General features: G+C 34.2%; 1 protein-coding gene across 3 annotated transcripts in view; it reads left to right on the forward strand.

Annotated features, from left to right (window-relative positions):
• LOC144974565 (uncharacterized) overlaps nt 1–21,491 on the forward strand; it is a 166,690-nt gene that overhangs the window by 35,606 nt on the left and 109,593 nt on the right. The window contains exons 1-2 of one of the 3 annotated variants that reach the window (XM_078917557.1): nt 18,726–18,772; nt 20,443–21,003. The exons of 1 other annotated variant lie outside the window; for it this stretch is intronic. In XM_078917557.1, coding sequence (XP_078773683.1) covers nt 20,911–21,003 — 93 coding nt within the window. In that variant the 5' untranslated portion in view covers nt 18,726–18,772; nt 20,443–20,910. Of the gene's footprint in view, nt 1–18,725; nt 18,773–20,387; nt 21,004–21,491 lie in introns of those variants that run through there. One more of the 3 variants, XM_078917558.1, reaches the window with a different exon arrangement.

The following is a 21,491-nucleotide window of genomic DNA, read 5'->3' on the forward strand; positions in this document are numbered from 1 at the left end:
CATTTATTTGGATGACCCGCAAAGAGGAAAAAAACGCGAAAATATGGGACGCTTTTTCGGCATTTTTTTTCGACCTTTGGTTGTATCTTGCGTAATAAATAGATTAAAAGATTGAAACTTGAAGAGCAAATTAGGATGGTGTTTTGTAAAATACGGGAAAAGTACTAGTCATATTCATATGAAATTTTACAACCAAAAAGAAGAAATGTTCATGTATTACCTTGTCAGCGACAAAACCTCCACGCCCGGTAGTTTTAGAAATATTTTACTCCAAAGAATAAAAATCTATTTTTAACGGTCTTCTGGTAATCGCGCGAGTTTTGTCGCTTGACATAATCTAAAATGACCTTTTTTCTAACTGTGTGCCAACTTTCAGTCATATTCATCGATAAACAGCGTCGTAATTAATTTTTTAAAATATCATATACGAAGCGGCTTCGTCCCATATTTTGACGCAAATTCGGGCACTTCGTGAGCGAAAAAGAGGCCCAAACATTTGTGCGGGATAGTCATTGGTCTCTGTTATAAGTCAAAGTGATACTAGGCTGCTAGAAGCTGTGAACTGTAGAAAGTCATAAACAAAAATGACTATAACAGCTTCAAGAAAGAAACAAAACACCAAGCACGGAACGTTTCGGGCTGAAAACCTTCTTCGGCCAACAAAAAAAATAAAAATAAATACAAACAATAGAAACATAAATACATTATTTAATTCCCCATTGACGACAGAGAAATTTTGTAAGTCCTCCCTGTTGTAGAAAAATCATGGAAAGTCTTTCCAAGATGTTTCTACAACAGGGAGGACCTACAAAATTAGGAAATCTGGAATTTAGTAATGTATTTATGTCTCTATTATATAAAAAAAAGTTGTTTGTTGTTGGCTGAAAAAGGGTTTTGAGTCCGAATCGTACCGTGTTGAGTATTTAGTTCTATTTTTAAGCTGTTAGATTCAATTCTCTTTATTACTTATTATAAGTCCTATATTCAGCCTTCAATAAAATATAAGATACGATTAGATAATCCTGCCCTGTCTACTTGAAAATTAAAAAAAGATTCGTAATTTTTAGGATATAAGAATTGTAGTCGCTATAGATAACTTTAAAAATCTACAATTTACCCTTACAATGATCAGATATCACTTCAAAATCCTGAAAATTGTGTAGTCTGATATCAACTTTAATTTTCAATTAGTTTTCATGACTTAGATATAATATTATGCTCATGACGTTCTGACATTGGAGCCAACATTTCGTAGTGCTACGAATTTATTTCTCGTAATAGTTAGGCAGTTCTCGATAATCTGTTTCATCATACAAAGCCATTCATTCACCAAGTTTCCCGGCGTTTAAACGACCCTAAAGTGTCGAAGCGTCGTCGTAAAATTCAGAAGCGTACAAAAAGGGAACAAAACAAAACAAAACAAAACAAATACGGCCATTCTCTCCGTTGTTTCCGGAGCCGAGTGTAATGTTTTACCACGTGATCCTCGCTACGTGTAAACAAATTTTCTCATGACAAATTTTATCGTTTTAGAAGGCAATCTAATTTGTCATTACGTGATCAAGAACCAGACGCATTTCTCCCCCGTTGCCATAGCAACAAACAAGCGACACGAATATAAAGCTTGGCGTATGAATGTTATATTTATATTTTGTTTCTGGATGCAGCACAAACAACACGGGGCGATTGTAAATGCATTATTCATTCCATTACGCGCTTCGAGAACGAATAAATAAATAAATAATTAAATACATAGATGAGTAAACAAACGAATAAATAAATAGATAAATGAAAGATAAACAAAATAAATAGATTGATAAATGATAAAGAAAGATAGAAAAGAAAAGAAGCAAGAAAGGAAGGAAGGAATGAGTAAAAGAAGAAAGAAAGAAAGAAAGGCAGAAAGAGAAAGAGAGAAAGGATTGAATAAAATAAATAAATAGGTAAACTAATGAGTGATTGCGCCTGTTATGGGAATAACATAAACATATTAGGAGAAAGTAAAACGCATATTTATTATATATAGATAGATAGATAGTATGCGCTTGGCTAAGAAGCTCACAACATTGCCATCCGGAAGTATAACGGACCAACAAACAAAATAATTTATAACCTTGAACGTTTATAGTCTAGTTAATGCAGTTTAGTGATAATGCAGTTTAGTGAAAATTACTCATAAACGCGGATAGCAAAAAGTAATAACAAAGACCTGAGTGACGTCAACTTCGTTCTAGCTATATATTGTGTGCGCTTGGCTAAGAAGCTCACAACATTGCCCTACGGAAGTATAAGGGACTAACACACAAAACAATGTGTTACCATGAACTTTTATAGTCTGGTTCATACAGTTTAGTGAGAAGTACTCATAAACGTGCATGGCAAAAAAACAATAGCAAAGACACGAGTGGCGTCATCTTCGTTCTATCTATAGATAGTATGCGCTTGGCTAAGAAGCTCATAACATTGCCATCCGGAAGTATAACGGACCAACACACAAAACTCTGTGTAACCATGAACTTTTATAGTCTGGTTAATACAGTTCAGTGAGAATAACTCACAAACGCGGATGGCAAAATATAACAACAAAGGCTTGAGTGACGTCATCTTCGAACTATCTATATGCGAGAATATCCCTTCTCTAATAATATTATCTTTCGAGTGTGTATGACTTTTTTTTACTCTTTTATGAATTGCAGCTTATATATTGAGATATAATCATTTCATAATACCATTTAACTTATCACATCGTATAATCATCAAGGGTTATATTGGTCTTTAAACCTTTAAATCGACGTGCACTTATTTGCAGGTCTGATAATCCAATTCATTATCATTATGGGCTCATTGTTGTAATGGAAATCTCAAAAAAATGACGCAAAATATTTCCCATTACAACAATGTTAAACTAGGCCCATAATTGCGTTTGGATGTCAGACCCGCATATCATGTACATGTTGCTTTAAATGCTTGGCCATACTTACCTTACCGGAGTCCCATGTCTCTGCAGGGACTGGATGCCAAGGATCTTCAATTCGCATACGTCACTTGGTCGGTGTTATACCTGGAGATGAAAAAGATATTTAAAATACTGTATAGGGAATGAGATTAGCGGAAAGGTAGCGTCCCTTGATTGGACGTCACCTTACATAGAGAACGTCAATTTGGTTTTGAAGTGTCTCAAGCCGCTTTCACCAGAAGCGAGGACGAGAGACGCGTGCGCACAACCAACATGACGTTCTCTCTCTAATAACTTTTCCGCCGGTGACGTCACAGACTATGGGTGACGTCCAATCAAGGGACGCTATTCTTCCGCTAATCTCATTCCCTATAATTTTTTAATATGAACTCAGAGTGCAAATAGTATAGAAAAGTATGACGCAAATTTCTGCACCATGAGAAATCCTGACTGCCAGATGGTCATAGTTCGTCGCAGTCAAATTCGACTTCAAACGTGGCCAAATACAACACCACGTGGCCAAACACAACTAAAACTCCAACCCCCTTGAAATACTTATTGGTTTTGATAAACAAAATAAAATTGACCAGACCAGGAAACAAATGTGTTTTTGAGAAAGATAATGGAAGAACAAAATATAGATATTAGAAACACGATTCTCTTGTGTTGCTAATTTTTCAATTATTTTTTTTCAAATTGGCCACGCAGGTAGCCATCTGACAGCCCTGTTAAGAAACTTAATATTGCCAATTTTCACAATTATCACTCTGCTGAAAGTGACTAGATAAAGGTAATAATATATAGCCGTGCATATCTTAACCCTTTCCTTACCAGCCACTTTCAGAATTTTCCCCAAACTTCACACCCACCCAACACAAAAACAGACATATCTTACTCAAACAGAAAAGCAACAAGCAGATTCTATACATAATATTGTTGGACAATAATATGAGCTCTATTACAGAAGTTTTTGTAGATATAGCAAAAATGAATGAAATCTGGATGAGAAAAGTAACGCTTGCATCGTAACCAATGTGACGATTTTCCAATAGGTGGTAAGGAGAGGGTTACGTTTTGGACAACCTTCGTATCAGCTACTAATGGCCAAATTTTGACATGTCGACCAAAGTTGGTATTTTGTCACACTTTGCGTCATATTGGAAAGCCGACCTTGTGTTGCCGTGTTGCCGCCAGTCTCATAGTTTTAAAAAAATCGTTTTTCATCATTCAAATCACCGACACTGACTTGATACAAGTCCGAAGTCTTTATGACATCATTTCTAAAAATAACCTAATATCACCAGTCAAAGTGATACCAGAGGACATAGGTGACACTAACATATAGATAGTATGCGCTTGGCTAAGAAGCTCATAACATTGCCATCCGGAAGTATAACGGACCAACACACAAAACTGTGTGTATCCATGAACGTTTATAGTCGGGTTAATACAGTTCAGTGACCATTACTCATAAACGCTGATGGCAAAAAACAATAACAAAGACCTGAGTGCCGTCATCTTCGAACCCTCAAGGACTGGCAGTTTGACGTCATGTTTTAGGTTTGTGAGCGTCTAAGCGAGTTGTCGTTAGTAGAGCTCATGGAAACAAGTTATTTCATTGGTAGAACTATTGAATACATCTCACGATTTGTTTCCTTTTGTGGCAAAAGACTGACATTTTGACGTCATTTTTGGTCAGTGTCAGGCTATAACGTTACGATGGCTACACAACTAAGCTACGAGATGCTGTGGACTGTAATAAGCAATGAATATAAATTAATATGACAGATTCGAAAAAGAACAAAATACCGCCAAGCATGGAACATTTCGGGCTCAAAACCCTTCCCAAATGTTCTAATTGTTTTTTGTTTTTGTCTGAAGAATGATTTTGAGCGTTCCGTATTTGGTATTTTGTTGTTGTTTTTTTTTTCGAACCTAATATGTATATGTATCATTGTCTTTTTGTGTTGAACTATAAAGTCGACCTTTTGTGACTGCCCCCCCCCCCCCCCCCCCCCGCCCCAACCAACCAACCTCCACCCCATGGCCAACCTTCAGCTCTCACAAACACCTTCATCAGATTTGACTTCGTTTATCATTAATCTGTTCATTGTGGTAAAGTCCCACAGCAGGGAGTGTATTTTTTTTTCTATTTTGGTATCCCAATCTCCTTCCTCTTCTTCTTCTTCTTCTTCTTCTTCTTCTTCTTCTTCTTCTTCTTCTTCTTCTTCTTCTTCTTCTTCTTCTCCTCCTCCTCCTCCTCCTCCTCCTCCTCCTCCTCCTCCTCCTCCTCCTCCTCCTCCTCCTCCTCCTCCTCCACCTCCACCTCCACCTCCTCCTCCTCCTCCTCCTCCTCCAAGGAATGTCAGGTTGTTGCCTTTATACAGACACTGGGTGTGACCTCACGGTCCGGGGGCTGGCCCAGGTTTTAATGATGTTGTCTCAGTCCATTCCTCCATTCCAAACCCCATTGTCCACCCAATACCCCCTTTATTGTGTTTTCCAATCACGTGATCATTGGGATTTTTCTTTTTCATCCTTTAATCCGCCCTCCGCCCAACCCCCATTTCTTACTCTATTGAACTCTTTCAAAACACTTTTTATTATTATTTTTTTTTACCAGAAACCCCGATGAATCGATCGATTAAAATAATTACAAATGTGTTAATACTTTTTCAAAGAAATGTCACATTTGTGGAAGTTTTGACAAATGTTGGCTTATGCCTAGTTAGTAATCGTTCGATGTCTGATATAATTTTTGTTTTTGTTTTTTTTCCAAAGTTACTATATTATTTTTTAAACAGTGTTTAGTCAGTGCAAGTGAGTGGCTGTACGTCGTGTCCGAATTTGCCGGTGTCCTAAAGTAAATCTTGTGGTACACGAGTCAATATTGTCTTTTGATGTCCGCGATACGACCACAAACTCCCCCCATTCCTTCAAATATCATCCTCTTCATAAAATCTTAAAATGCCTTGAGTTTCTTTGGGGTTTTTCGTCTGAATAGTCTTGGAAACCCCCTCATATTACCACCATTCATGTTTTTCGGTTTCCATATCCTGTTTTTCTTCTGTCTTCTTGTTGTAACCCTATCACAGTATTATGTCGTTGGCTTGGCCAAGGACATTGCCTTCCACTAATTGGGCATTACCGATAATCTGGTCATATATATATATATATATATATATATATATATATATATATATATATATATATATATATATATATATATATACTTGTAGGTACGAGAATGCTCGATAATTTAGGTTAGAACATATAAAAATAAATAAATTCACTCACGTATTTTAAGCCAAAACGAACGTTTCCATGTCCTTCATTTCCTCAGTCGACTGAGGAAATGAAGGATATGGAAACGTTCATTTTGGCTTAAAAATACATGGGTGAATTTATATATATATATATATATATATATATATATATATATATATATAATATATATATATATATATATATATATATATATATATATTAGTACGACTAAACTTTAAACAAAGCTTATAAACCCGAGACCTCTGTGAAGTCTCAGACTTCATCCATTTTGGCAAGTTAGAGGTCACATTGATATTATGTCGATGTTTTTATTATGAGAAACCGATTTTTTGCCATAATCACAATAAGAGCGTTTTATGTTTTTGTTATTTTTATTTATTGTTTTATTTTTTTCTTGTTTTTTTATGGTGAAATTTTATGTTTTCAACAGATTTTTTTATTACACATAAAAAGATATATCTAGATAGTCGTTTCAGCTCGCGATGTTGATCTCTCCATATGTTATTTATTTATTTATTTATTTATTTATTTATTTATTTATTTATTTATTTATTTTATTTATTTATTTATTTATCCATTTGTTTATTTATTTTTGTTATCAGCTATTTTTGGCTGTCAAATAAATGTCTTACCAGCATTTTCTCCCCCTGATATTATTATGTCATGTGACTTGTTACCTCAACATTGGATGCGTTGTAAAGGTTAACGACCTTAAATCATTACGTTTACCTACATGTGTGTGTGTGTGTGTGTGTGTGTGTGTGTGTGTGTCATCATGCACTAAATTGTATATCTGTAACATAGTAAAATAATTCGAAATGCGGGTGAAATTTCAAGCCTGCCTCTGGGTTCCTAATTAAAAATGTATCGCCACGGGTACAGGTATTTATTAAATTAATAATGGACCTTCGTAAAAGACAGTGGTACATAATTATACCGCCCTTCGTTATGCCGCAAGCCTCGTTTTCGTCCGCAAACATGGTGGTGAATTAAATTGGCGGTTAATTCTATTTGTTGGACCACCAGTTCGATATGCCGCCATTTTTATTTTTTTTAAATATTTTTTTGTTGTTGTTGCTAAGGTTTCATATATTATAACGGCAATATGAGGTTTCATTCAGTTTTATATCACCTAATATATGAAAATAATATTGAAAAACAAAACAAGAACAAACCAAATATATTTAGCTTTTAGATGGAGCGCTATAAACTGAACATGCTTAAACTTCTTTATAATCATAATCGTAATCTATTTTTTTTAAAAATGTTTTCCCCCCACTATATCTAAAGATATCGTCGCCCAGGCATTCCACGAAGGAATATACAGATAATTCATCAAACAAGATATCTGATGTTAACACGAATCACCCATGTTGTCCAAGTGAGCAAAATAGGGGTTAATAATCGTGTCCAAGGAAGAAAAAAAACCCGAAAGTGTCTGAAGCGAGGATCGAACCTGGGACCTTCCGGGTCACAGTGCAATGCCTTAACCACTCGACTCGGCCACCCTATTTCTTCTTTTTTTTTTTTAAAGCCCTTTAAACACCCTGTTATTATTATTTTTCCTCCAGATATAAACATATAATGGTTAATTTAAACAGAAAAGGATCAATTTGATGCATATATTTTATAAGTACGCATCATCGTGTAAACATTTGGGGGTCTTACATCTCACAGCAACACCGAACATATAAAACGAAAGATGCACGCTATAAGGATACCAACTTTTTTTTTCCTTTTCTACAGAGATAATGTTGTTCGATATTCGGTACTCCTTTTAAATCTGAATATTGTGAGACCTGAATAGGGAGCCTTTACTGTGACTCGGCTTTTGCACCGTGAACAGCTGAGTTCGCGTAATTGAGTGTACATTGATAATTAAGGGCATATAAAAAAAAGAAGAAAGAAGACAGACAAAAGGGGGAAATGCTTCAAATAGTCCAAAATTTATTAATTTGAGGTCACACAACTCTTTGCTTTGTTATTATTTTTGAACCGCCTGTTGGATGATAATAAGTTCTTACTAAGTTTTTTTTTTTTTTTTTAATGTTTTGGTCCGATTCATTTGGCGGGCAGAACTGTTGAGTATTTCACTTCAACGCATATCGTCAATATATAGACAGAACGGAATTGACGTCACTTAGCTCTTTCTTATTGTCTTTAGACAGCCATTTTTGGTGATATAGTTCTCACTAAACAATATCAAATCAGACTATAAAAGTTCAAAGTTACATATGGTTTTGTGTGTTAGTCCGTTATGTCTGACTGGCGGATGTTGTGAGTATTTTACCTTAACGTATAGCTTCGAAAATTTATATCTTGTGGATTTTCCACTCTTTTAACCAACAATTTAAAAAAAGAAAAAAATTATGTTTTGTGGAGAAGCGATGCTGCCTGCCTTCTTGTAGATCACAACAACTTCCCCAACTTCCAACGCTGCAAGTGACAACTTTCACATTTCCCACCTCTTTCTTGATCTCGAGCACAGCCTCTGCTGCTCTGTGTGTACTGTTTTATTGTTCATTATTCGTTAGGACAAAGGCAGATTTTTTCTTTCATCTATTATTCTAGCTGGCCCACTCATGTCCAAGGTGAATTTATTTTAAAGAGTACCGCGGAAAGGGTGGAAGGTAAACTGGGACTTTTGTTTGTATTTTCACCCCCGTGACAGTGAGAAAGTGTGTGTGTGTGTGTGTGTGTGTGTGTGTGTGTGTGTGTGTGTGTGTGTGAATGCGTGCGGGTGTGTATGTATGCATGTGTGTTGTGTGTGTGTGTGTGTGTATGTATGTGTTTGAGAGAGAGGCGGGGGGGGGGGGGGGGATCGAAAATTGGAGAAATACAAATATCGCTAGGTAGCTATATAGAAAAAATGATACAATACAGTTTAGAAGAAAGAGGGGAGAGAGAAAGAAACTAAGAAATAGAGAGAAAGAAATAGGGGGGGGGGGGGGGGGGGGGGGGGGGGGGGAGGGGGGGAGGGGGAGAGGGGAAGGGAGAGAGAGGGGGGGGGGGGGGGGGAGAGGGAGAGAGGAGAGGAGAGGAGGGAGAGAGTGAGGGGGGGGGGGGGGGAGGAGATGGAAGGAAGATGTGGGGGAGAGATGAGAAGAGAAGGAAGATGGGAGAGAGAGAGAGAGAGAGAGAGAGAGAGAGAGAGAGAGAGTGAGAGAGAGAGAGAGAGAGGGGGGGGGGGGAGTCCCTTGTTATTTATTCAGATAGAAATTGGAGCTAAAACCAACATTCGGCGACAAGAGAGAAAAGAGTGTTCGAAGCTGGGTGCTGGTTTGGGTTGGTGGAGGGGGGAGGAGGTGGAGGTCGGTGAGAGGGAGGGAAATGGCAACAAGACAATAATAAAAAATGGATTGGGACAGAGCTTTCAAGACCGTAATTTTATTTTGTTTAGAAGCAAGCCACAAACAGCCAAATAGAATATTTTGAAGGGTGGGGACTAGGCGGGCAAGGGGGTGGAAATTTTGTGTGTGTGTGTGTGTGTGAGAGAGAGAGAGAGAGAGAGAGAGAGAGAGAGAGAGAGAGAGAGAGAGAAGGGGGGGGGGGGGGGCAAGGGAGATGTGATGGGTTTTTGGTAGTGCTTTGTTGACACAAAACATTTTCGTTTCGTCCATCCGATGTTTGTTGGTTTCTCTTTATGTTCAGTTTGGGGATTTTGGTATGTTTGTGTATTTTCGTGTTGTTTCCATTTTCTATTGTCAGTTCGTTCTTCGTTTCTTCCTCTTTTTTTTTCTGCTTTTTGTGTGATAAATTTTAAACTCACCGTTAGCCTGTGTACCGTGTTATATTATTAATACTTTATATTTCTTAATAAAGTACTATGTTTACAGCGAAGCTTGATATTTTTTCATGTTTCCGCGCGAAATTTTACACAAATACGTTTTGGTCACCCTGTTAAGCCTCTACTTTGTCTCAAACAAGACAGATTACAATAATTAAAAACAATTGATTTTAAAATATTTTTTTTTTGCCGGAAATTACAAAATCTATATTTAAAAAAAGGAAGACCCCCCCCCCCCCCCCCCCCCAAAAAAAAAAAAAAAAAAATTTAAAAAGAATAGAGCAATATCCAATAGACGTGATCAACAAACCGCTGTACAGGGGGTCCATAGCCAACAGCAACACTTCACGTGTAGGACGATTGGCGATGTTACATTATTTTCCGACAGAGACAACGTTGTTAACGCCAGGCATTCAGATGTAAAATGGATACGATGAGAGAATGTGAGGAGTAAAGAAGAACGCCGCTCAAACGGGGATTCGAAGCCTGGACATTCCAGTCCGAAGGCGAGTGTCATACCATGAGACCGCATAGCCGATGGTGACGATGATGATGATGGTGATGACGACGAAGACGAAGATGAGGACGATATTGCGGCTGCTGCTGATGATGATGATGATGATGATGATTATAATGATGATGATGATGATGATGATGGTGTTTGTAATCAATGATAATGATGACGATGATGGTGATGATGATGATGATGGTGATGATGATGAAACTAATAATTCACACACACACACACACACACACACACACACACACAAAATCAAAATTTACTGACTTCCATATCCTCTCGGTTCCTTGGTGGAACATAAGGCGCCAACAAAGTTCCTCGATCCAGGCATCTCTGGCCTGGGCCAGCTCATTCCATGTCTTTCCAGCTTCTTTCATCTCCTCTGCGACTGTCCTCCCCCAGGTGCCCAATGCTCTGCCTCTCTTTCTTTCTTTCTCTTTCCCGTTGGGGACCATCTTAGTTCTGTGTGGGGTAGGCAGTCTGGACCTTTTCATCCGGAGAACGTGACCCAGTCATTTCCATCGTCTGTGCTTGCATTTGAAAACTACACAGTTATAACAAAGTTTCAAAGTTTATTCAATCTCAGGCTTTCGCCATTAAATCAATAATTTGATGACAACATACATGAAAATGGATAATAATAATAATAATAATAATAATAATAATAATAATAATAATAATAATAATAATAATAATAATAATAATAATAATAATAATGATAATACTACTACTACTACTACTACTACTACTAATAATAATAATAATAATAATAAATAATAATAATAATAATAACAATAATAATAATAATAATAATAATAATAATAATAATAATAATAATAATAATAATAATAATGATAATAATAATAATAATAATAATAATAATAATAATAATAATAATAATAATAATAATAATAATAATAATAATAATAATAATAATAGTAACCAGATACAGTACAGAACAGAATTTTAAAATATAGAAATATAAGTAGAAAAGAAACGATAAACTTATAAATATGGAATACAAAAAAATGAATAATAATTTGAAAACACAAATGAAACAAAATAATAGTTAAATAATAAAATCAATGAATAAACAAACGAAAAAACAAAACAAAACAAAAATAACAACAACCAAAAAAAATAATAAAATAAAAAAAAAACAAAAACAAAAAACCAACAGACAACAAATGAATAACAAAGAAAAGTAAATAAATAAGTAAATAAATAAATCAAGTATTATAACTAGTCGACTCTCATCTTCCTACATCTCGATTATATTTTCCACCATCGTCTACTATAATAGATAGTACTAAGAAATCACTGCTTACTTACTACGTACTAATAAATTATCAACAACTATCGGTGAGTATTCGTTCCCGTCTTCTCAAGTCTACTCACTCACTCACTCACTTACACACTCGTAAAACGTGTCAACAAACATAGTATTCCTACCACAACATTTCGCCTCTTTCAAACCAACAACCCCGAGGAAAGTGTAAACAGACGCTTTCCCCGTTTGTTTTCACTCCACTATGGGGACTGGTAAATAACCGGACGGGTGGGGATGGGGGTTGGGGGGGGGGGGGGGGGAGGAAAAATAAATAAGAAAGAAAAGTAAAAAAAAAATAAAAATAATAATAATAATAATAACTGAGAAACGGAGTTAGAGTAAATAAACAATTTGGCACCAGTCGCCGCCAGTTATTTTCTTGGTGGAAAACCTAACGTAATATTCTTTGTTTGTATATAGCCTCATTTTCTGCTTACTTGATAAAGAGGGATAAATTATGTCGTAATCTTGTAAATAAGAGTGAACTAGTCGTGGTATAAATGTGTCTATGAACACGTTAACGTTACGATTATTATTATTATTATTATTATTATTATTATTATTATTATTATTATTATTATTATTATTATATATTATTATTATTATTATTATTATTATTATCATTATTATTATTACTATTATAATAATAATAATAATTATTATTATTATTATTATTATTAGTAGTAGTAGTAGTAGTAGTAGTAGTAGTAGTAGTAGTAGTAGTAGTAGTAGTAGTAGTAGTAGTAGTAGTAGTAATATTCATATTATTATCATTATCATTATCATTGTCATAATCATTATTGTTATTATTATTATTATTATTATTATATTATTATTATTATTATTATTATTATTATTATTATTATTATTATTATTATTATTATTATTATTATTATTATTATTATTATTATTATTATTAATTATATATTTAATTTCTCTCTTTCTTTTTTTCACTTTGAGATGAAAGCAGACTGTGAGTAAACAACCAATTTGGCACCAGCCGCCATTATTTATTTTCTTGGTGGAAAACCTAACGCAATATTCTTTGTTTGTATATACGTTGTAGACTCATTTTCTGCTTACTCGATAAAGGGGGATAAAAGAATTCCATATAATAGGCGTTATTTCTAGTTCTACGTGTTACAGGTTGCTGGTGGTCTGGGACCTTTTGCAAAGCGCTTTGAGCATGTTTAGTGGATATTGCTCTATATAAAAGCTCACATTTTTAGATGAGTTACTTCCCTTAGCTTTCATTTATTGTTTGATCATTTTAATCTAAATATAAAAATGTTTTAAGTAGACTACCATTAATAAGTAAATCAATGGACTTAGAGTAAACAAACAATTTGGCACCATCCGCTTGATGGACTTAGAGTAAACAAACAATTTGGCACCATCCGCTCGATGGGCTTAGAGTAAACAAACAATTTGGCACCATCCGCTCGATGGACTTAGAGTAAACAAACAATTTGGCACCATCCGCTCGATGGACTTAGAGTAAACAAACAATTTGGCACCATCCGCTCGATGGACTTAGAGTAAACAAACAATTTGGCACCATCCGCTCGATGGACTTAGAGTAAACAAACAATTTGGCACCATCCGCTCGTTGGACTTAGAGTAAACAAACAATTTGGCACCATCCGCTCGATGGACTTAGAATAAACAAACAATTTGGCACCATCCGCTCGATGGACTTAGAGTAAACAAACAATTTGGCACCATCCGCTCGATGGACTTAGAGTAAACAAACAATTTGGTACCAAGATGCTCGATGGACTTAGAGTAAACAAACAATTTGGCACCAGCGGCCACCACATATTATCATCGTAAAAAAAAAAAAAAAAAACCATAACGTCAAAATTCGTTGTTGCTATAATAACATCATGTTCTGCTTAGTCTCTAGCCAATTTCTTTTCTTTACTTTAAATTTTATTATTATTATTTTCTGTTTTTGTTTTTGTTTTTTGTTTTTTTGTTTTTGTTTTGTTTTTGTTTTGTTTTGTATTTTCGTTAATTTTTTTAAATAGAAAAGATAAGCTTATAAATGAGAATAAAACACGATAACATTACACTTTCAAAGTCGTGCTTAATTCGCAAATTCAATAATAATTGGTGTTACGAGTGTGTTTTTAGAAGTTACTTTTGGAGCAGTTACTTCCCTTTACTTCTATGATTATTTTGGTTATAATTATTCTGAGCACACCGTTGTAAGAATAGTTAGTGTTCATATAATAAAGTAAATATAATAGCATTGTGTGTCTCTCATTACAGACAGTTATACCATAATTTATGCACACGACAATGTATCTGTAATCCATATTTACAGTATCTACCTAATAGTGTATCTTCATTCCAAATTACATAATTAGCAATCGTATTCGATGACTCGAGTGATGTCACTTTAAAACGTAACAATTTGAAATGTACAACAGAATGTAAACACAATATGAATTATAGAGCCGCTGGACTCGTTTTGATATATTCGAGGGGACAGAGAAGTCGTAACGTCACATGCCCTCTTCTATTATTCCGGTTCCCAACTCATTGGAAGTGTGTAAATAAATCTACATAACTATCTACCTTCCTACCCAACGGTCTATCCATCCAACTATTTATCTATCTATTTATCTGCCTATCTATCTATCTATCTATCTATCTATCTATCTATCTATCTATCTATCTATCTATCTATCTATCTATCTATCTATCTATCTCTGTCTGTCTATCTACCGTCCTACCCAACCATCCACCTATCTATTCTTTCTATCTACCCTGTCGTCTCCCCCCCCCCCCCTCTCATTCGGTCCATTCACACCTCTACCCCCCCCCCTCTCCCTCGGTCCATCCCCCCCCCCCCGCACCCCCTCCTTCCCTCCTCCCAAACTTCTTAACTCCCACCCCCAAACACCCAGGCAAATCATCTTTCATTCAGTTGACTCAAGCACTCAACACTCGACGTAGAGAATGGGGAAAACCGAGTCGACTGTAAACAAAACGCTTTATCCATCTGTCTTTGCTTTCGTTGTCGCCTCCTCTTTGTTTATTTTGTTTTATTTCATTAAATAGATGGTTGGTTTCATTCTTACTTTGGCTTACTTACTCTTAGAGAAAAAAATATTTAATATAAAATAAAGGAGGGTTTATTTTATTTTATTTCATTAACTCACTCAATCCTAGAGATTTTTGCTACTTTTCAAAATTGGAAAAAAAGTATTAGAAAGGAGCATGTACATAGACAGATTTATTCAACTTACGGTAACATGTAAAATCTAAAAACATTAGCTTTGCTACTACGCCTATATTTTGTCTCAGGAAAATGTAATAATTAGGCATGGGGTAAAAGTAACCCGGGTAAACTACGGATATAGTCGGTGTTAGGGTTGAGTGAGTTAAATAGATGGTTGGATTCATTCTTACTTTGGCTTACTTACCCTCAGAGAAAAAAATATTTAATATAAAATAAAGGAGGAGGAAGTAAAAAATTATTTTTATTAAATACAACAAAACATCTACACATATGATAAGCGGGAATATTTAATATAAAATAAAGGAAGAAGAAGTAAAAAAAAATACAACAAAACATCTACACATATGATAAGCGGGAATATTCAATATAAAATAAAGGAAGAAGAAGTAAAAAAAATACAACAAAACATCTACACATATGATAAGCGTGAATATTTAATATAAAATAAAGGAAGAAGAAGTAAAAAAAAATACAACAAAACATCTACACATATGATAAGCGGGAATATTTAATATAAAATAAAGGAAGAAGAAGTTTTAAAAAAATACAACAAAACATCTACACATATGATAAGCGGGAATATTTAATATAAAATAAAGGAAGAAGAAGTTTAAAAAATACAACAAAACATCTACACATATTATAAGCGGGAATATTTAATATAAAATAAAGGAAGAAGAAGTAAAAAAGATACAACAAAACATCTACACATATGATAAGCGGGAATATTTAATATAAACACATATGATAAGCGGGAATATTTAATATAAAATAAAGGAAGAAGGAGTAAAAAAAAAATACAACAAAACATCTACACATATGATAAGCGGGAATATTTAATATAAAATAAAGGAAGAAGGAGTAAAAAAATACAACAAAACATCTACACATATGATAAGCAGGAAGCCACATTACTGTTTGTCTTAGTTAGAGAAGTGGATGGAAGGCAGAGGGAGGCCGAGGGGGAGGGGGGGGGGGGGTGTTAAAAAGAGAATTTCTGTTTATATTTTCAAATAATATTATAATAATTTTGATTGATGGTAAAATTATTACTATTTAATTAGTGTCCGTCAGCTCCATCTTACCAACACACAAAATTGTGTGTTAACGTAGATATGTGTGATCTGTTAGAGAGATATTTAAATGAGAACTAATTACCGAAACGGCTGTAACAAAGAGATGAATGATGTCAACTTCATTTATTCTATAAAATGAAGGAAGCTGGCGCTACTCAGCTCTTCGTCGTCTCTTTGTGCGGCTATGTGGTCTAGTGGTATGACACTCGCCTTCGGATCAGAAGGTCCAAGGTTCGAATTCTGGTCTGAGCGGCGCATAGTTGAGCCCTTGGACAAGGCTCTTTACTCACATTTTCTCATCTTACTCAGGTGTGTCTGGTGAGCATAATATGTGAGTATTTTACCTAAACGCATGTCATCAATATCCGTGACGTTTACTTTTAAAGAGAGATTGAGGCAACAACAACAATAACAGCAACAAAAGCCCATCCAACAAATTAAGCATAATATTGATTTATTTTGGCGATAAAACTTTATACCCTCCGATATCGATCGATGTCAACGAACCTCAACTTGTCACGAAGTCTTAAACCTGATGACTCCATTGTATATGATCTCAGGTTAGATATTATTATTATTATTATTATTATTATTATTATTATTATTATTATTATTATTATTATTATTATTATTATTATTATTACATCATCATCATCATCATCATCATCATCATCATCATCATCATCATCATCATCATTATTATTATTATTATTATCATTATTATTATTATTATTATTATTATTATTATTATTATTATTATTATTATTATTATTATTATTATTATTATTATTATTACATCATCATCATCATCATCATCATCATCATCATCATCATCATTATTATTATTATTATTATTATTATTATTATTATCATTATTATTATTATTAATATTACTATTATTATTATTATTATTATTATTATTATTATTATTATTATTATTATTATTATTATTATTATTATTACTATTATTGTTGTTATTATTATTATTATTATTATTATTATTATTATTATTATTATTATTATTATTATTATTATTAATATTTTTATTTTATTTATTTATTTTTTAGAAATAAATAATAATTTTTAATTTATTTATTTATATATATATTTTATTATTTTTTTTTTTTGGGGGGGGGGGGGGGCGCAAGGTGACTATTGATTTCAATTCAATTAATTTGTTCTCAACATCGTTTATATTATTTTGGTGTAGGTTTGGGGAGTCTACCTGCAATTTACCGCGCTACATTAAAACCTTCGTCGCTTTGCATGTAATTATTGGGTTATTTCCCTTTGAATACGAACGGACAAGGATTACCGTTTTGAAGGGTTACTTTAATTTTTTGAATTTTTATACTATTTTAATATGTATTTCCATGTAGGGATATAAACATACACCACACAAAAAACACACGTGCAATCACTCGTATAATATCAATTTATACATTGCCTGCATTATTTACACATTAAACCAAACACAGATTAAAAACGCCAGTAATTTTGCTATGTGTACTGATTTATCCATATGTTTAGAACAATACAATCACACACACACACACACACACACACACAATGTGTGTGAGAGAGAGAAGACGGGGGAGAGAGAGAGAGAGAGAGAGAGAGAGAGAGATCAGAGACACACAGAGAGAAGTTAAATAGTAGCGGATAATATAATATGATGATTTTTTAAAGCAGATTTTGCTCTCTCTCTCTCTCTCTCTCTCTCTCTCTCTCTCTCTCTCTCTCTCTCTCTCTCTCTCTCTCTCTTTCTTTATCTTTATCTCTCTCTATCTTTATCTTTCTCTCTCTCTATCTTTCTTTATCTCTCTCATCCTCTCTCTCTCTCTCTCTCTCTCTCTCTCTCTCTCTCCCTCTCTATCTATCTATCTCTATCTTTCCCTGTGTTTTTAAAACATTGTTTTATTTTTTATGTTTCAGATTTTATTCAATTAACTGTATCTATTTTCATCTAAGGGTTGTTTAAAATATTACCAAACTCTTCATACCTTCATGTTTTAAAAAAAAGGCATTGCTATGCTTGACAGGTTCTTTTAAGCAATAGAAAGGGCGTAACTCTGTTTCGTAGGGGACCTAGCTATACTAAAAGGCAAAACTAAACAAAAACAAAAAGTATAGAGCTATTTTTGATAGTTCCCCGTCCTTTGACCTTTTCGACCAAGTCAATCACGGACATGCATCAACAACTCGAATTCTTCTTTTTTATTTTGCCTAATAATTACTAATAGCACACTGCTCACTGCTCAACAATCGTCATCGACGACTCAGCAAGCCCTACTGCCCTGTGACCGCCCGCCCCACTTTTCGGTGCGAGGTGAGTTTTCTATGCCACCCGCCCGCCCGTCGTCCTCGCCGCCAACAGTTTTTTCTCGTACCATCATCACCCTGATCACCCCTCTCTTTCTCTCTCTTATTTCTCTCTCAATCTCTCTTCACCCCTCCCTCTCTCTCTCTCTCTCTCTCTCTCCTCTCGATATCGCCTCGTTTAATTTTTATACTATCAATGCCACACTTCTGTTGACGAGTGAGTGCGCTCGCGATAATCCACTCGTTTGTATTTTTGTTGTTATTTTTCTCCCCTCTTGTAAAGCTAGATAGTGATTTCTGCGGGAGTTTTAATTTCGTTCACGTCGGAAAACTCGAGTGTTACTTTTTGTTTCTGCCATTCATTCATTCATAATCCAGCATTGTGATCAGGGTATTTTAATTTTATACAAGAGAGAGAAGAGAGTAGTAGAAAATCCAGTGCTTTGTATTTTTTATATTATTTGCTGATGTGAAGACTGGTAGCGGATAGTAAATAAGTACATGTTGTGTATGGTGTTAATTGTTAACATAACTTTGTTCGTGTTGGTTAATTTTGTTTTCTTAATGATTTTTGCTTTTTTTTTTTTTAATGAAGGGAATAGTTGTGATATTTTCTTCTGTGTTATGAATGTGGCGGTTAATTATTATGTAATTAAATCACAATGAACGCAATGGGCCGCTTAGTTAGTTTCTTCCTGATTTCGTAATCATATATCACAATAATGAACGCAATGGGCCGGTTCGTTTCTTCCTGGTTTTTAAATAAAGTTAAAGTTAAGGTTAAGGAGTGTCAACATTTTTTTTAAGGAATGAAATGAATGAAGTGGGTTATATTATTATTATTATTATTATTATTATTATTATTATTATTATTATTATTATTATTATTATTATTATTATTATTATTATTATTGTTATTATTATTATTATTATTATTATTATTATTATTATTATTATTATTATTGTTGTTGTTGTTGTTGTTGTTGTGTTGTCGTCGTCGTCATTATAAGATAAGATAAACTTTATTTATCCACTTCTGGAAATATTACATTGGGTATTGCCATCGACTGATGAATTTCTAAAAAATGATTAAACAAATAACAATACAAAGGAAATATAATGACATGACATCATCTTCATCACCATCAACATCAACATCATCATTATTGTAAGATGATTCTGAACTAAGGGGGGTTTCTATTGTAAACGTTAAAACTCTTATTACGACATTGACATGTGGTAGTGGGCTGGGCTACGTCAATCTGGCTTTTCTCGGTTTTTTTTTTTTTAATTAACCTAAGAAGGGTTCTGAACCCGAAACGTAATGTGTCAATTATTTGGTTCTTTTTTTGAAGCAGATATATTCATTTTTAGCATAGCTTACTTGTTATAGTTCACAGCTTCCAGCAACATTTTGTACTCACTATTTTCCACCACAGAACTTCGAATTTGTAAAAATTAATATACCATGTACTAGGTGTTCGTTTATTTATTTATTTATGTAAATAGTTTTGGGATGGTATAAGTATAATATCTCCGTGTACACATTTATAAGTCCGATAGCTTTTTTTTTTTTTAAATCAATTTCAAAACGTTATAGTTATGTTTGTTTATTTTTAAAAAAAAGAAATACAACCCACACAAAATTAATATTTTCTAATCAGAAAACGTTTATTTGTGTATTGTTGTGCTAACAAAGGGTTTGTACCCGAAACGTCCATTGTCTGTTTTGTTCCCATACGAAGCCTCTCCGTGTTCACTCTTTCGTTAGTATTTTCTAATAAGAACAGTGTTAGAACAAGCCCATTGTTACGGTCAATTATCAGACCTGTAAACGTGTGCACGTTGGTTTATATAGTACTTAACTTTTTAGTTACATCATGGTTTGATTATAAATGTTCACATTTAACTAGACGATAAAGGTTTCATAAAAATAAACAGCACTAGTTACTCCCTACAACTACAACAAGTAATCATTGTTCGATAAGATATAAAAAGTTATATTCACCTTGTTGATTTTCGCCAAGCATTCGATCGGATGTTAAACTTAACATAACTCCCTAACAAAATGGATATATTATACGCCCTACATCACTAGAACTACTACTACGATACTTGTACAATTAGCCCTATTGATAACACAATAGCTGTAAACACGATTTGTTCTTGTTCGAAAAACATACAAATGCCAGTGATTTGGATGGATTAAAAAAAAAAAACGAAGAAGAAAGAAAGAAAGAAAGAATACCTGATTTTTGACTCCACCTAGTTCATTATTCATCAAGGATTACATTATTTTTATCTACGCTACGCTGTGTCATAAACACGTTATGAGTCCTTCAGGGAAACGTTCTCTCTGTCGCCCATAATGCCACCAAATTATGAGAATGCATCCCGATAAAGAACGTCTTCTTCGTCAACAGCAGCAGCTGGATTATCAGACAATGCTTCAGTTTTATCCTCCAGAATTTTTGGTAGGTCTTTTTTTTATATTTCAGCGAATTACATTTTTGCGAGTGAGAGAGTGAGTAATTAATGACTGACAATGATGTGGGTACATGTTATGTTTTCGGTATGGGAATTGATGATTGAGTCTTTCCACATTACTATTTTATCTCTCCTCTCTGCTCTTTCTTTTCTGTCTATCTATCTATCTATCTATCTATCTATCTATCTATCTATCTATCTATCTATCTGTCTGTCTGTCTGTCTGTCTGTCTGTCTGTCTGTCTGTCTGTCTGTCTGTCTGTCTGTCTGTCTGTCTGTCTGTCTGTCCGTCCGTCCGTCCGTCCGTCCGTCCGTCCGTCCGTCCGTCCGTCCATCCGTCCATCCATCCATCCATCCATCCATGTCACATAAAGTGGTTTCAAATTTTAAAAAATAATAACTCAAATATTTTATTATTTTTATTATTATTATTATTATTATTATTTATTATTATTATTATTATTATTTTATTATT

The sequence above is a fragment of the Berghia stephanieae genome, chromosome 6, assembly GCF_034508935.2.
Source record: "Berghia stephanieae isolate SIO BIC M18660-M18661 chromosome 6, UCSD_Bste_1.3, whole genome shotgun sequence".
Classification (NCBI taxonomy): domain Eukaryota; kingdom Metazoa; phylum Mollusca; class Gastropoda; order Nudibranchia; family Aeolidiidae; genus Berghia; species Berghia stephanieae.